The sequence below is a fragment of the Meleagris gallopavo genome, chromosome 2, assembly GCF_905368555.1.
Source record: "Meleagris gallopavo chromosome 2, MGAL_WU_HG_1.1, whole genome shotgun sequence".
Classification (NCBI taxonomy): Eukaryota; Metazoa; Chordata; class Aves; order Galliformes; family Phasianidae; genus Meleagris; species Meleagris gallopavo.
In genome coordinates, this window is record NC_139405.1 from 86,786,136 (window position 1) to 86,804,016 (window position 17,881).

At 39.0% G+C, this 17,881-nt stretch overlaps 1 protein-coding gene across 1 annotated transcript in view; it reads right to left on the reverse strand.

Moving 5' to 3' along the window:
* HCRTR2 (hypocretin receptor 2) overlaps positions 1–15,656 on the reverse strand; it is a 32,389-nt gene extending 16,733 nt beyond the window's left edge. The window contains exons 1-3 of the mRNA XM_010707821.3: positions 15,428–15,656; positions 2,740–2,918; positions 847–1,090 (exon numbers count right to left, since the gene is read on the reverse strand). Of these exons, the coding sequence (XP_010706123.2) occupies positions 847–1,090; positions 2,740–2,918; positions 15,428–15,656 (652 nt within the window). The remainder of the gene's footprint in view (positions 1–846; positions 1,091–2,739; positions 2,919–15,427) is intronic.
* Positions 15,657–17,881: the final 2,225 nt, after the last annotated feature.

Consider the following 17,881-nt stretch of genomic DNA (forward strand, 5'->3'; position numbering starts at 1 on the left):
CTGTGTGTATTACTGATGGTCACCATATCCAGTGTCAAAGTGATAGCATGTAATGCATATGTTCTATTAGCATTGGAGTTATGCCAAGGCCCACTAGAGTTGAATCTTAACCATTCAAATGAGTGTCTTACACAACTTGTTATGTGAGCTGAGACAAAATGGAAGAAGATACTCCTAGGCAATACTTATAACTTCCTGCATTTGAATTCAAATACAGAGGTAGTTAGATTCAAAGTTAATCTCAAAAGACGGAGTAACACTTCCTGGATAGAATAATTTGTAACTGATTGTAATATTAAAGTTATTTGAATTATCTTGTCTATGACAAACCTAAATTGCTGACTAACTTGATACACCATACCCATGACATCTCTGTTAAATTCTGTTATGACATGCAGATTGCATTGAAATCACAGGAGATACATATAAAGACCTAATTAAATATTATCAATTAGCAAAATCAATGTATCAGGTAAATAGGAGATCTGTTTTTGTGTAATTATTTCTGAAGACTGAATTCTCTAAATCTGCAGCTTCTATCAGTCACTGGGAATTATATAAGCATAAGCTTTTAAAAATGGGAATATTTTTACCCTCTGGTAATCATTAACATGGCCAAGACATTAGGCAGCCTCATTCATTTCAACTTGGTTTCAAATGTACTTTTAGTCTTAGCAGTATAAAAGAAAACAAAAATTCAGAGTATTTCAAAAAACAGTAGTTCTAGGAAAGATTATATAATTATGAACATTGTTTATGAAACTTGACTGCATTTTAATATGTTCTGATATTTTTGTTACATAACAACAGGAAAAATTCAGTCTTTATGATCAGTGACACACTCACCTCCCCAGTGTTCATCACACACTGTGAACAAGGTGGTTTTATTGGCTAATCCTGGGAACACGCTGCTGCACTCCATAACAATAGCCTGAGGAATCATTATGATGCAGGACACAATCCAGATAATTATAATGCTGTTCCTTGCACGCTTGGCTGTGCTTTTAAACATCAAAGGGTGACAAATTGCATACCATCGATCCAAAGCAATGCAGCTAAGTGTTAGTACAGACACAGAGACTGAAACTGTCTGAAGAAAAGGAAATATTATGTAAATGTTAATGTAATTATTCAGTTTTAAAAATGATTTCAATTTTCAACATTCCTAGCTTTCTGTTTGAACATACTAAATGGAAATTATTTTCTGAAAAAGACTCTGTTTTAAGTCATTTATTATGGAATTCCAACAGATATACTCATCTACTGTAGAATCAAATAGAAAAGAATAGTTTAATTGGAAAGTACCTACAAAGATCATCAGGTCCATCTGCCTGATCACTGCAGGACTAAATAAAAATTAAATATGTTATTAACAGTATTATCTTAGTGCCTCTTGAACACTGACAGGTGTGGGGCATCAGACAGCTCTCTAAGGAAGCCTGTACCAGTGCTCGACCACCCTCTCAGTAAGTACATTTTTGCTTATATCTATGTTTCTATGTCTTACATCTGTATACAATGTACATGTTAGGGTTCCACCCAGAGTAGGAGTAACAGTCCTAGAATAAATTTATACAAACAATAAGTTCATACAACTTAGAATTTGCAAAATATGTGAAAACTTTATTCCAAAAAATGGTCACGCAGTTTGATCATTATTTCTTTTATGAACAACTTTTTAAAATGAGCTTTTTCTTTCTGCTATATTTGATTATCTGTACTACTGCTTTACTTTTTCAATTTTCAAAGGAACAATGGAAATCTAGAATCTCATGAAAAAAAAAACAACAAGCAAACCAATGAACTTAAAGCAGACAATGTGACTTTAGCCTTCTATTCAGTATAGCAAATAACCTATCACTTTGGTTTTATTGTTCAGTAATCATTTCATTTTCTCTTCAGATTTTCTCCCATTAGAATGGAGGCTTTGAAAGTCTTGTGCTTTTCATCTTATACAGTAGAAGACATACTTTGGAAAGCTGTTGCCCTTGACAATGTGGATTTTCAGCCTGAACATGCAGATCTCTACTGAGAACACAGATCATGCTTGGTGCACAGAGATCATCATCTACATGCATTATAAATTTTTTGATTTATAATGACAAAAAAAGGCCAAATATGCTGCCACTCTAGTATGCCCAGTGAGTTCACCTGAGCAGCTATACTCAGAAAAGGTATCTGTCAATCATACACGTGCAAATGATCTCATAACTACTTAAGTCCATTGGTAATAAGTGGCAATAAGACAGAAGGCTTGATTAAATATATTAAAAGTAGCCAATATGATTGGCTCCCAGGACACTATGACTACCTTTAAAGAAAGAAAAACAAGTCATTAAACATATATGTAGGCATAGAGTCTCTTCAGACTTCTTCAGAAGTTCAGATTCTACATCCTGGATACTTGTGTAGCTTTTTAGGTCCCCTTACAGAATATAATTCTGTATATAATTCTATTACTATTTTGTTTCATATCTCTTCTGAATTGTTAAAAAAGATTACAAAAAAGTGAAGAGTATTAGACAAACGATCCAGAACGTGCCTTGCCCAAGTCTAACAATGTTTGCAAAGCACAAATTTATTCACAATTGGAACAGTGATTTCATGATCTGTAGGTATCCTGAGGTATCTACTTCAGTAGCTGTGACAGACTTGCATTATCACCATGAGCGAGATAATGTAGTGCTCTCTCTGTTGAGTAACGTGGACACCATATATACAAACACAGTAAAATAATACCTGTAAGTAGGGAATTGCTTTGCAGAGGTGCTGCCCGAAGAACCAAGTTTCTGTGATGTCCACCACTAAAGTTGCTGGAAGACAAGTAATTGTGACCAGAATGTCAGCCAGAGATAGATTCACTATGAAATAGTTGGTGACTGTTCGCATGTGATGATTCTTCCACACTGCAATACAAACTGAATTTGGAAAGAAAAGTTAGTGAGCTGGAAAAATTTTTTTTTTTTTTTTTTTTTTTTTTTTTTGTTAGAATTAAGGAAATGTTGTCCCTTGTTTAAGGGACAGAACATTTGAGTATGTTGTTTGGTGTAGAAGTTGTGTGTTTTCTTTTAGAGTGGAAAAAAAAATTGTTCATGTAGGGAGATTCTCAATAAACAGTGAGTAGTTTTGCACAGACCACAGCAGGGAAAACATCTGATGTATAATAAAGTAGCTTATTGTACTTCAAGTACTATTTTCACTGAGTATTCTTGCAACATTCTTCATGTTTATTTTAATCCATTGGCTCAATTCCATGACAATAAATACCTATCTCTGGAAAGGTTTATCTTTTTTTTATGCTATTGTGCTGCTTGATTCAAACTGCTGCATGGAGTCTTATGAACTCTATCAAGAAAACAACAATTTAAAAAACTATTTTGCTGGACATAATGTGTCTATTGCATATGTAGAGAATCTGTAGCATTTGCCTGGGGAAAAGGTATCTATGATTTGAGGTAAGTAAATGAATACAATTTTTGCTGTGTTAAGAGCAATGCACTTTAAACGTGGTATATTTTTGACCATGATTATTGTAATCAAAAGCACTGTGTAGAAGATACTTTAAAAGATGTGCCTTTAAATTTTGCTTAGTGTCTTTTCTCTCTTTTTTTCTTTTTCAATTTTGAAAGGCTTTTTCAGATGAAAAAAATCCCTTCTTTATCATGGATGCAGTAAATTTATAAGCTAATACATTAAAAATACCAAGATTGAGTCTGAGAAACTTGCCTAAAATAGATTTTGTAATAATTTTAATAGTTAGCTCCTCAGAGATCGTAACAATCAATAGCTTTTGAACATTGTAGATTTATCAAAAGCTCTTTAGAGACTCATACTCAGCATTTTCTTGAAATACCACAGTATAATTCTTGTAAGAAAACAGTGCAATTAACTGCATATCAAAGATTCTTCTCCTATAAACACTATTTAACCCATCATACAAATCTAAATGAAGAGTCGAAATCTCCTTAATCTGTCAGGATATAGCACTATGCTTAATTTAGAAATACTAAACAGATCACAGAATGCCACAGGAAAGAGTTTGAAGGGTTCTCAAGAACTATAAAACAGAATCAGCTAGAGTTAAACCATTCTCTTATTAAACTAACACAGATGGAAATAAAATACAGCATTGAAGTCACATAAGTTCTTGTGATAAGATGCTTCTTCAGATCCTAAGAAGCATGGTGTGCATGAAAACTTGTGATCATCTCCCAGCTAATATCTGTTGTTCTAGTAAAATATATTTCTTCATGAATCTTGTCTTGCTTAAGTCTTTATGCCAACCCAGCTACACCAGAAGCACCAGTAAGCCACTACTGGCAAGTTTGCATTTCAAAATCTGTTACAAGTGAAAATACTACAGCTCTCTTAAATGTGCTGCAATGCTGAGCCATATTTCCTTTCATAAAAAGAAATTAATCTTTTGATACTTAATCTACTTCTCTTCTGCTGCTCTTTATATAACATTTCTGTACACAGGCAGCAAGGACAAATAGCTTTCCCCTTTGGCAACTCTTCACATATGTAAGTGGGATATGATATATAATGATTGTTATTATACCTCTACACAGTTTTCTTTTCAGATTGTACAACTTCAGAACTGATTTTTTATATTTATTTATTTATTTATTTATTACTGCTGATGTTTCTGCAAACATCCTCCTTGCTGCTCTCTGGATGCTCTTCAGATTGGATCACATCTTTATTGTCAGACTGCGGTGATCGAAACAGGCACAATACCCACTCAAGTCCTTACTAGCCCTTTAGCAAGAGCTAATATCGGACCATTTCCTCATGATGTCTAGGTTTAAGTATTTGGGGGTAATTTAGGACAGTGGGAGAGGGAAGAGAGAGATGGCCTTCAATTTCTCTCAGGAAAGGTGATTTTATCAACTAACTCCTTAGAAGTTTCTTCTAAAACCCCTATTGTGTCAATATAGATGTTCTTAATATCTTCTTGTCAGTGGTTCTGACTTGGTTTGGCCTAGTTCCATGACTAAATGAGGTGGGGGGACTCACCCCGAGATGGGTCTAAAAGCAAAACAGCAGCAGTGAGATAAGGGAGGAAAGTAATTAACTAAATTTGATAGTGGAATGTGAGATGGCACAATATAATACAATATAATTAGTTTAGATTAATTGAAGTTACAGATCAAATAAATTGAGATTTATTGATTTACTGAGATTGATTAAATCATGGTTTTGCAAATTCCCTCTGCAAAGCTCTTTCCTGCCCTTAGAAATGTATCCCACAATATTCATTTCTTATATTATTTTCTTCCTGGATACTGAATTTCTGATTTTTGTTGGATATTTTATTTTATTTTGCTGTGGCCCTAGATATGTGAAAGGCAAGACTTATAAATCAAAAGCTCAACGTATAAATATTAATTGTATTTACTGCTCATTTCGGTGGTTTAAGTTATCTACTCAAGTAACTATTTATCTACCTCAATAAGATAATTATAACTATCCAGAGCTTTATTACTGCCACTTGCTGCATGGGGTTACTAAAATTATCATAGGATCATAGAATGACTACAATTATAACAGACATTATGGCAATGCAGATTCAGTCAGCATGTAACAGAGGAGATAATCCACAAAGTTAACTAATGCAAGTTCCATTTCACTGACAACAAACTATGCCAGAAATCAATTTGTTGTATGTTGAACGTCATATTCAGCGCTTTCTACAAGTGTCAGCAAACAAAACCTCAGAGGGCTAAAAAGAAAATAAATAATTTTCAATCTCTGAAGTAAGGGAAGTAAAGCACAGAAGTTATCGAAGGCCATAACTTCGATATCGAAGGGATAAAAAAATTAGACTCCTAATTCACAGCTCTGTGCTGTGCTGTGCTAGCTTAACTAAGGTGGAATTTAGATGAACTTCAGTACTTGCTGCTCCTCAGGGAAATAAAAAGGACTGTGCTTCTTGCTACCTAGGGAGTAGGAGTGTGCAGGAGGCAAAACCAGTACAAAGAAAGTAGGTCTGAATTCCTCTGAATTCTAATTTACAGGGCCAAGAGACTCCTGAAAAGTGAAAAAATAATAATTTACAAACAGAGAAATGAAAGATAATTTCTGTATGTTTATGTGTTTACCTTTCTGAACTCATGCTTTCTTACCTGCACAGCCCATTTTCCATTCTTTGTGTGATGCATAGTGCAATAGCAATTTAATTAGCATGCTTACATACTACCTTATTAATTAGGAAGTCTCCCAGAGACTTATTCCCTGACTCTATCAAAAAACGAAACAAACAAGCAAACAAAAAAAAGATATGGTTAAGAAAAACTGTTACAGAAGCCTTTGAAAAGAAAGATTTTAAAACGTTTCCCCCCATCCATTGCCCTCTGCTGGCTGAAGTACTGTGTTCACCCTGCTTACACACTGGCAATGTTTTCCTTCAGTACAAGGCTAAACAGAACTGTAAAGATTTGATTCAAGTTCTCCGAACAGGGCAGTATGATATAAGTGACAGCAAGTCAAAAGGTTGGTCAGTTGCCCTGGATGTCAGCTTCACAGCCACACCAGTGATCTAGCAGATCAATGAGAAAAGGTCTCTATGGGATGTTCAAAAAATATTATTTTATGAGAATGCAAAGTAGTCAGACTATGCCATTGAATATATTAGAAGTAATTAAGTATCCTAGCAAAATAATTTTGTATGATCTCCACTCTCATTCCATTCATCTCAAATAGCTCAACAGAGAAGTGAAGTAATGCAGATCCTGTGCAAACCCTACAGGAACATGCCAGAGAAAGATATCTCACTGAAGTATAACATCTGCCTACACAAAGGGGATGACAGACATCAGCAGCATTCTTGCTGACCTGGAGAAGAGAAGCAGTGATGAGAAAGTTAGGAACAATTTTCAACTGGAAGTGAATTTTGCCAAGGAGTATTCCAAAATCATGAAAGATGAGGCCAGCACCAGTCTTTCTAAGAAAAAAAATGGGAGACACCACAGACTTAATGGATTGCCTGATTAGTTAGAGCATCTTGTGGTGGCCCAAACTGGGCTTTTCAGCAGATCTATGAACCAGTAAAAACACTGAATAAGCTTTGAATAAGTTCAAACATTTTACTCAGCCTTGGATATTCTCAGCTATGAATGTGAGAGAGAAAGAAGGTGGGAGAACATGCATAAACGTGGGCAGTGAAGAAAAGAAGCTCACAAGCTCAATAAAAAATTGAGAGATAAACTGAGAACATTTTTCTTGTATTGTGCTCCCAGACTGAGAGAACACTGTGCTGGAACTTAACTACCTGCCTTATTTATTTGAATAATTTCTATACTTTAGTTTTTATTTTATAAAATTACTAAGGGTTCCAGCTAATAACTTTTCTACAAACAAAAATAAGCAAGCACATGCTTTTGTGTTGTTTGTTGGTTTTCTTTTCCCAACCACCAGACAAAAGAAGAGCTTTAACCAAAACGACTGCTGTTCTTGCCTCGGCCACACAGTGTCAGTGAAAGACCGCAAACTAGCTCGAGTTGGGCAGGCAGGGCTTGGAAAAATTTGTAGAGGTTTTCCCCATTGAGGACAGTTCTGCTCTAACGAAGTTTTTTTCAGCACTCACACTCCAACCATCCCTCGCCCATCCCCCGAAGGCTCACAGGAGAGTATCCAGAAGGACTAAACAGAACAATTAAAAGTAGAGTTAAAATTTAAGAAAGATACTATTCTCAGTTCATCAAGAAAACTTCATATACCTCATAGTCCTGAGGATAAGACAATGTGGTGATGGTTTTAGATTGGTATTTTTCATGTTCAGATTGAATCCCTGTTGGTTTTGTGGCCCAGGGCATTTTAATTAGAGACTGTGATTCCACCTATTCAATGAGCATAGCTCACTGTATCTGAAGATGAATATGAAAACAATACAGAAGCTCCAGCTGGTATAAAAGGCAGCTGCTTGCCTCCTGGAAGACTTACACTGCATTGAGCATATTAAACATTATGCTGCTCTCCTTCCATTGGTGAATAGCTGGTTCAGCTGTCAATTTATGCCTTACAGAAGACCTAAATTAATTTCCTAACAGTCCAGAAGTCCAGTCAACCTCATTTAATGGGTCATCCTCCAACTAGACTTATTGGTCAAAATAAAACCATAATTTCTGCAAACAGCAATACATGACCTTTCCTTACATAATTAAAGGTACAATGTCTTGCCTCATTCTTTTTTTTCTTTTTCTTTTTTTGTAATAAATTCCACCTGAGTATAAATAAAGTGTTATATCTTTGCCTCCATTATGTTAAGCTTCAATGGCTTTAGTTCACTTTAGAAACTCATTATCACAATCATTTGACTAAAAATATGGTCACAAAGAAGTTACATGGTTATAAGCACTAGTCATCAAAATTTACATGGATTTTTGGTTGGTCCTGTGTGGAACCAGGAGTTTGACTCAACAAATCATCTGGGTCCCTTCCAACTTAGGATACTCTATGATTCTGTGAAATCTCTCCCTTGTTCTTGTACATGTTATGACATTACATACTGTGCATCAAAGCCTCAGTGGTGGAGCATCTATCAACATGATCATGCTGAAATGAAGGCTGAGTAGATAAGCTACACAAAATGAGATTCTTCCAGAGGTCCTGTAGAAACAATAAATAAATGTATACTGTTCAGTAGAAAAATCTATCACTGAAATTACTTTCATTATGTTCTTTTCCTGATTGAGAATTCTTCTGCTTTAATATAAGTGTCTAAAAATTTGGTGCCTAAGTCCAAGCTTATTTTATTTATTTTAGGAAACCTAAGAGTCTTTCAACTTCATTGAAAATCTTGATTAAGGGGTACAAAGCACTGTAAGTAAATTGCAGAGGATATATAATTAGGGGTTTTTTAAACCAGCAGTGAGAACAAAAGATCTAAAACAAAGAGATTTCTGCTGTGAATAGAAAGATGATATCGAGTTCCTATGCTGTCAATCTCTTATCCACTATTAAGCTCTGAACTCAAACATTTTTTCATTTTTTTTTTTGACCACTCGCCCTATCAAAAAAAAAAAAAAAAAAAAAAAAGATCAGGGCTACACTGAAAAAGTAATAGAAAGAGTAATACAAAAAACAGATACTTTTGATACAGTGGTTATTGTAATGAAAATATTGACAATATTCCTCCAGTTGGAAACAATGCCCAACAGAGAAGAACTATCCTTGAATATATTAATTGGAAGCAGAATAGATGGATTATGTTCTAGGCTGCACCTACAAAGGAATTACATACCCTGTATGTAAGGTGACAGCTTCTCCTCATAGGACAGACTAGACACCCATCAACAAATCACCGAAGAATGACAAAAGGAGCAAGTGTTAGGTGTGCAGCCCATGTATCACAGATAAACAAGTCTAGATGTGCTGTTTCCTTTGCATTTTCTCTTTTTCTCATATGAGTCTAGGAAACACTGGAACAATAAGAAATATAGCTGAATAGCAATGGAAAAATGTAATTGTAAGACATTTTCTTTATTGTCAGCCTGGCTGAAATGTACTATTGTCTCCCACAGAAGACAATGAGAGTCTACATTAAACAAACAAACAAGCAAACAAAAACATATACATTGCACAGTTAGCAGCAATGTAACTTCTGAGGTGTTTTCTACCTACCAAGAGCTCTATTCGACTCTGGCTTTTAAAAGAGTTGGAATTGCTGGCTGTCCATTTCTGTATTTTACATACTGCCTCATTATTACAGTGCAAGAGAAGAACATAAGAACTAAATTCTGCTTGCTGGAAGCTTATCTGTACAAATTACAATTGGGAGTAATAGCGCAATCATCTAATTGGCACAGAATTCATTTTCTAACTGAGTCGCATTAGATAATCTTGGGCAATTAACAGTCTAATGGAATGGGAGTTTTTACTGGAAGGTCAGCTACACTATGCAAATAGTTTGCCAAATATATTAGTTTTGGTCAATTCTGGATGAAGCAGAAATTATCTTCACACAGTTTCCAGAGTTCACTAAATGGATTAACGCAGACTGATCAGTTTTAAATTGCCCCACCACACACAAAGATGCATTTATACATATTTGTCTATCAATAGTAATGATAAAAACCTACAAAATCCTTACACATTTAATGTTAGAGATGGAAGGACCTTTAATGTAGCTGTCATAGTGCACATAATATTATGATAAAAAATTTCACACTTCACTATGAATCAAATTTGAACCTGTGTGGTTTGGTAAAATCAAAGTGAGCTCCAGAGCTGAAAAGCTGGGCAACTTTTGAATTATGTATTTCAAAATGCATCTGTCAGCATAAAATGGAATTGCATTAGGAAAACTGAGGGAAAGGTGTGTTAGTCCCTGTTCAGCTCCTGGTAGACTGGCCTTTGCTGTTTTTGGAAGTCTTGTGGAGCTGGATAGAGGCTGAAGAGCCATGATGAGTTATTTTCTTTCTTCCATATGTATATGATTCTTTCAAAACCTCACTCATCAAGGCATTAAGCAACATATCCTGACGCCCTATAACTATCGAGACTGCATCTATTTTTCGACTAAGTAGCAGATCTAGTCTTCAGATCTATCAGTCCTACAGCTATGGGAATGTAAAATTAAATTAGACGAGTTTTTCTAGAAGAGTTCCACATGTTTATCAGGAGGACATCTTGAAAGTAAAAATGACACAAAAGCAAAAAAAAAGCAACAATAATGTTTACTGTTTGCTTCCTAGGCAATCCGTCAAATGCATGTGAGTATGGAAATTCTGACTACTGTCTGATAGTTTGTTCTTCTGCAGGAGCTGCTGAAATATCCATCACTTAAGTCAAAGCTTATGGTATATCAAATAATATCAGATAGGAGTTATTTCATCAGCAGTGCTGTAGAAAGCAGTTGCTGGATGGCAGATGAGTCTTAAAGTTTTAGTTTCTAAAATGTTCTTGTAGTTCCAAAAGTAAACAAACAAACAAACAAACAAACAATAAAACACAAGACTATGAAGAACAGCTATGAATAAGACAGGATATGGGAGTCCATGTGAAAAGGAAACAATGTTTGTTTCTTTTTCAGTACCTTTTGTTGGTGCTGACCATTGAGACTAGGTACTTTCCCAAGTTTTCTGATTCCAGTCCTCCTACTTTGTCATCAAACGAGTCTACAGCAGAATTATTGTTTTATATTCTGGTCCACATCAGAGGGGTGGCCAGCGGGGAGAGGGAGTTGATTGTCCCCTTCTACTCTGCCCTCATGAGGCCCCATCTGATGTACTGCATCCAGACGTGGGGCTTCCAGAACAAAAAGAATGTAGAAGTGTTGGAGCTGGTCCACAGTAGGACCACAAAAATGTCAGAGGACTGGAGCACCTCTCCGTGAAGAAAGGCTGAGGGAGTGGCACTTGTTTATCCTGCAGTAGAGAAGGCTCCAGAGAGAGCTCCTTGCAGCCTTTCAGTACTTGAAGAGAGTTTACAAGCAGGAAAGGGACTGACTTTACAAGGAGTGATAGGACAAGGGAGAAAGCATTTAAATGAACAGAGAGGAGATGGAGGTTAGATGTTAGCAGAAAATTCCTTACTCAGAGGGTGATGAAGAACTGAAACAGGTTGTCCAGAGTAGTTGTGGATATCAGCCTGCTCTAGAGGGTGGCAACTCCGGCCATGGCAGGAGAATTAAAACTAGATGATCTTTAAAGTCCCTTCCAACCTAAGCCATTCTGTGATTCTATAATTCTATGAAAATCATGGCATCATTTACAGGAAAACATGGTTCATCCAGTTCTGCCAACACATGAATGTATGCATCGATCTCAGTATTCCTGATACCTGGGGATTGATAACAGAGCAATCGCTGAGACAGTTGCCTATTGATAGCATCAACTAGAAGTTTGTTGTTAAAACCATACATTCGATTTTTCTTCTACACTCAGAAAGAAAACAGTCCTAAAAATCAAATAATAGTAAGTAAGCATCAGCTGAATGCTGTTGAGTTTATGACTCAAACTGTGAACTCTTTGAGGAAAGGACTACAGTTGGGTTCTGTACAGATATCGCCATAATATGGCAGAAGAGATTATTATGAAAGATGGTAAATAATAGAAATATCCAGAGAAGACTAGCTCTCTGTCAGTTAGGCAGGATTTCATTCTAAGTTGGAAGGAGAAACAAATATCACTAAGTTCTGTGAATAAATAAGGTTTCTGAGGCCTCTGGCTGATGTTCTGCATGGTCTCCAACCCACAAAAGCCAGCAGTGCTGAAGAGCTACAAGCTGGGTGCTGGCAGGTATCTCAGGCTCTCAGCCCTTGCCAGCTGCAGGGAGACTGCCAGAGAGCCAGCAACCCGGTTGGCAGGACAGTAGAAGGCTGCTTGTGTTGTGCCCTTTCTTTGAACATATCAAGTGATCTCTGCTGTACCATTTGGTTTTGATGAGTGTATGCTCCCTGAGGGAAAACATTTCACTAGAAAAGTTCTGACCTACTTGAATAAATACGCTAAATGAGAACCACTCCCATTCTTTATCTGTGCAATTGCAGTTGAATGTGTGGGGCTGGACATTACTTATTTATCCCTCTTAGTCTTATTCCAGTTTTTAACTGCTGCAACTACTTCATGAAGAATCTTTGTGCCAGTAACCAGAGTCCTCCATGCATCCTAAATATATCTTTCCTTCTTTAATTTCCTGCATTTCTATTTCAATCATTGTTTTTAAATAAAGAAGAAGTAGACAATTAGTTCAAAGTCCACTGTTGAGAAGTCCTTTGGCTTCCCCTTGCTTTGCAAAGAAGTTGTAATTTTGTTTCTGCGTATGGTAAGGGAATGCTTTGGTCTTATATGAAAAACAGAAAGTCCTCACCCTCAGTGACTGTTCTGCTTCTGCTGATAAATCATGTCTAAACAAAAAAGAAAATAGGACAAAACATACTGATGTTATCACCATGATTTCAGTTTATCTGAATGTCTTAAAACCTTCTTCAAATCTGTTCCTTTTTAGTGGCTTCCAGTGAAATCTCTGGTGAGCAGCTAGAGTGGACGCACACAAGAATTACTGATGTGAAGAACTTGATTGCTGTAATCAAACCTGCGTTCAAGCACAGAGGCTTGCTAACACCTTTCATTTTAGCTGGTTTGTGCAGCAATTTGGACAGAGTATGTCAACTCTCCTAATTAAACTGGAAGCTAAATAGCAATGCAGACCTTGCTGTATGCTACTATTAGCAGGACAATTCCTGCAGAGCAGATCGGCCAAAAGCCCAGTAAATGTCAATCAAAGTTCAAGCTTTCTACCTTGGCTGTTAATTAAGTGTCAGAATGCTTAAATGTAGTTCATTACTAATATCTAAGGGTTTTGCTATGCTTTCCACTTGCACAAATGTCGTTCTGAGAGCACAGTGAGTGACCTAATTCTATGTGAATGCACAATTGAAAATGACAACCAGATATTAAGATTTCCAAGGGTCTTTCCTGTATTCCAAAGTGCTAACTGAGTGAAACATGGGCAAATGGAAGCAAAACTCCGACTTCTCATCTCACACTAGTCCAAATGCATTAGTCAAATCTAAGCAGAGGAATACACTGCATCATTAAGGATGACATGATGAAGCACTAAAACTTTACTATACTCTACCAAAACAATTTTTAGCCATTTAAACCATATCTGGTTTATTTAGAGAAGGTCCAAGACTAAATCACAGATTAACCCTATGTAAGAATTTTCCATGCAGGAATTTTCTGGAGAGTCATCATTCTCAGATTTTCACTGCTAATTGAATAAACAAGGTTTCACAAAAATGTGTTTGGCAAGACCACATCAATTTCTGTCCTCAAAAACACATAAGCCTGCAATCAGCTTTCTTGCATAAAGATGAGACAGTGTTCAGCTAATGAGCACCTACACCTCCAGATCCCAGTAAGTTGGCAGTGAACAGGGGCAGCATTTTGGAAGAGTGAGGTCTGTGTGATGCACAAAGGCTTGGATAGAAGCAGTCCTGTCGAAGGAGAGGTGGGCGGACAGCTAAATGCCAGCTTTCACCCCAGGCACAAAGATAAGGCAGGCACGACGGGGAGGAGCACCGATATTGCCTCTGTTTGCAAGTGAAAAGAGAGGAAATCTTTTCTCGTGCTTCAGGGGAAAAAAAAAAAAAAAAAAAAAAAAAAAAAAAAGGTAAACAGGATGAGAGCTCCCATACCCGAAGATCTGACCTTGAATATTGAAAGGCAAGAGGACAGCCTGTTTGCAGAATGGGTAGAGGGAGGCGGCTAAACACAGACAGTTCTAAAAGCTGTCCTCTTTCAGGATCAGACGGAAGGCACTTTTCTTGATAGTACAAAGCACAGGGTCTGTCTTACACTGTGAGCACAGAGCAGCAGACCAGCACGCACTCTGCTACACAGCCTTTGTGGTGAAGGCTCCATGGGTTGGCCAACGTACACGCTCGGTGTTTATCGGCAGCTCCAGACAAAAATAGCACCGTCAGACTATCGAAAGAAAAGAAGAGCCGTGCAAAACGTTGTTTTTGGCTGAAGCTTTATTCGCATCGTGTCTCGAGAAGCCTGGAGCACCGGCAGAGCGCATGACGCGCTGAAATTCATGAATGAAGGGCCACATGGCAGGGCTGGGCGCTAGTGAGCCGCTCCGTTCATGAGAATGTCAGCGATGGGAATGAAAAATGCAAATGGCCGTGACTCCGCTGGAGCAGATTCTCACGGCGTACTCCGCTCCCTAGGCGCACGTTCATTCACAAAGACGTTATTTATCCCGCTCAACGCGTTCCGCCGAGCGCAGAGACCCCCGCGGCCATCTCCCCGGTGCCGAGGCGAAGGCGGCTGTCAAGAAGCGGTCACAGCTCGGGCTGGGGACGAGGAGCAGTGCAGAGCGGCTGACCCCCGGCCCTCACATCGCCCCCGCCCGTCCCCGTCAGCGGTGCCCGCGGGAAGCGGCGAAGCCCCCCGCCGCCTCCCACCCGGGTGCGTGGGAGCGGGGAGGAGGCGGGAGAGCAGTGGGAAGGAGCCCGCCCCCGCCGCCGGGGCTGCGCGAGAGCCGCCAACCGCCGACCTGAGGGCAGACGGCTGCCCCGGCCCCTCGCCGCGGAGCGAGGTCCCGCTGCCGCTCCCCGGCGTCCGTCACCCCGAGGCCGTTCCCCCGTGCCTGTCCGTTAGAAAACGCGCGTCTCTTACGGACAGCCGTTAGAAAATGCCCGCGTTTGTGATTTCCAGCCCGGGGAACGAGGGCAACCGGTTGAGAGGCGGGGCCGCCGGCGGGGTGCGTTGTTTCAGCACCTCACCCCGCGGACAGCGACGGAGCCCGCGGCGGCTCGACCCGGGTCGCCTCGCCGAGCTCCGAGCTCCGACCCGCCCCGGTGATCGCAGCCCCTTCCCCGCAGCCCGGATCCCCGCGGTTTGCAGCAGGGAGAGGCGAAATCTGCCCGCGAGTGAAGGCAGGTTGGACAAACTTCGGGAGCCAGACTCACCCAGCACGTTCCCGACGAGAGCAACGATGAACACGACGATGTATCCAGCGATCAGCGCCCATTCGTATTCCTTGGGATGCAAATACTCCTTCCAGAGGTAGCGCAGGAACTCCTCATCGTCGTAATCTGCGGATGGGGTTAAAAAAGGATCCCTCGTTTCGTTCAGCTCTGGAGAGGTTGTCCAGTTCCTGCACGGAGGCGAAGCGTCCTCGGGCTGAGTCCCGGACATCCCTGGTGGTGATCCGGGGGGTTGGAGGAACCCTCTCAGCGCTCCACAGCTCTCTCCCGCCCCTCCATTGAGACTTGTGATTGCCAGTGCCAAGCGGGGTGTGGGGAGAAAATGACGCGGGAACTTCGGGAACCAATGCGGGACCAGGCTGGGGCTTCGAGCCGGCCCCACACGCCCGGTTGCCTTTCCCCGGGCGGGCAGGGTGCGCAGCCTCCGCAGCCGCGGGGAAAGGCATCCAGACGGTTGCATCCCTCTCTTCTGACTCCACTGCTTCACTTTTCAGCTCTTCCGCGTTTGGACGTGAAAGGGCATCTGTTGGAGACACCTGTAGGTGAAAGGACGTGAATTCGACGTGCTGCTGCAGAGGAGACACAGGATGAAGGGAGCCATTCAAGATGAGACGTTCGTGTCTCTTTGCGAAAGTTGTGTGACTCTACTTCCAATGAATAAACTTAACACAGAGCCAGATGTTTATGAACACTTAGCTCTAGTGGGCACTGGCTAAAACAGATGAATGGGAAAATCTCAGCTGATATAAGCATCATTTCCATTATGAAATGACACATCTCACTCAGTTCAATATCTACATGCACCTCCAGAGGAATGTGAGTCTGCTTTGACTGTATCTCCAATACATAAACTTAAGAGAGAGCCAGATATTCATAAACACTGCAGTGCTTAGCTCTAGACAGTGCTTTAGCTTCCTGAATCCTTTGTAAGCGTAAAGCATTCCCTAATGCCTTCAAAGACTAATCCAGCATTCTTCTACCTGGTATTGCCTTTAGGCACCTATTTCTATAGACTTGCTCTCTTTGATATAGCTTTCTTTCCATAAAGTAAAGAAAAAAAATCCCTTTTCTGTCCACAGGAAAGTTACAAGAACCTTTTAGGACAAAGATATTAAAGAATGAGATATACTTGGATATAGAGGTAAGATCAACACCTCACATAGACTAGAAAAGTAGATATTGCAGACCTCATAAATAAAGATTAGACACTCCTCGACTAATGAAAACAGCTGAGGTTATATCACTAAGAGTATGAGTACTGGGAAGAGATCTAAGGTCTCTTGAGAATGTGAAAATGCAGGTGTACTTGGTGCACAAAAGGAGACGTTTATGGAGTTTCTCATGGTCTTCACAGCTGACACAGAGTTTGGCCATTTGGTGATCAGTAGAAGGAAGCCACACACATTCTTCAGCTTGTTTCATATATTAAAATGTTGGTCCATAATTTCAATGTTTGCTTCCAAGTAGCCGTGAAGTAGTGTTTCTGTTTTTGTTTTTTGTTTTTTTTTTGTTGTTGTTGTTTTGTTTTTTTGGACTGAGTTCTTTTTTCTTCCTCTCCCACCAGTAGTAAGGAATTAAACTAAAAAGACACAAATATTAAGAAACAACATGGTTTTGATAAAAAATATATCCTAGAGCGTTTTTTTTTTCTAACTAGATTGTGAGTTTGATTGATAAAGGCATGAATGACCGATTATACACACAAATCTGCACACAAAGCTGCACAAATGTGCTATTTCTAGAGTGCTGTAAGACATTTGCTTATATTGGTACAGTACGTTCTGATCAAGTATACTGTATAATAAAAAAATTGATATGCCACACATTATAAAGCTTAAAAATTCCCTAACAAACAGATTCCAGAATGAAACAGTAAACAGAGCCATCCTTGACCTCATGTATTTCTGCTGTCAGTTCTGGGTTCTGTTGCACTCATCAGACAGTGATCTTCCAGAAGCCGGCAAGTTATCAAAAAATTAGAGATAATCAGCTACACACAAACACCATCGTGATTCTGTAGCTAGAAAGCTTTATGTGATAACTGATAGTACAAATAAGTATAACTGTAGAAACAGATGAAAATACATAGAAATAAGAGAAAAACTCAACTGAGCTAGAATGTGCTTCAGCCACAAAAATCTGCTGTGGAAATACTTCTCAAAGTCATTTTAGCAGTATATTTTAAAATCAAGATTGAATGCTTTTCTAAAAGATAAGTGCCAGCTGAAATGGGAATTAATTCAGAAAAGTTGTCTGACCTGTAGCATGCAAGAGGTCAGACTGGATGATTAGAGTACTCCCTTCTGGATGTCTAATTTGAGAAGATGTGTTAGTAAAATAGATTAATTTCATGAATTTTATCACTGACTTATCTTTTAATTATATTATTTATAACAAGACTAGTGCAAGAGTTTAAATCTGTTTCTTTCATATGCA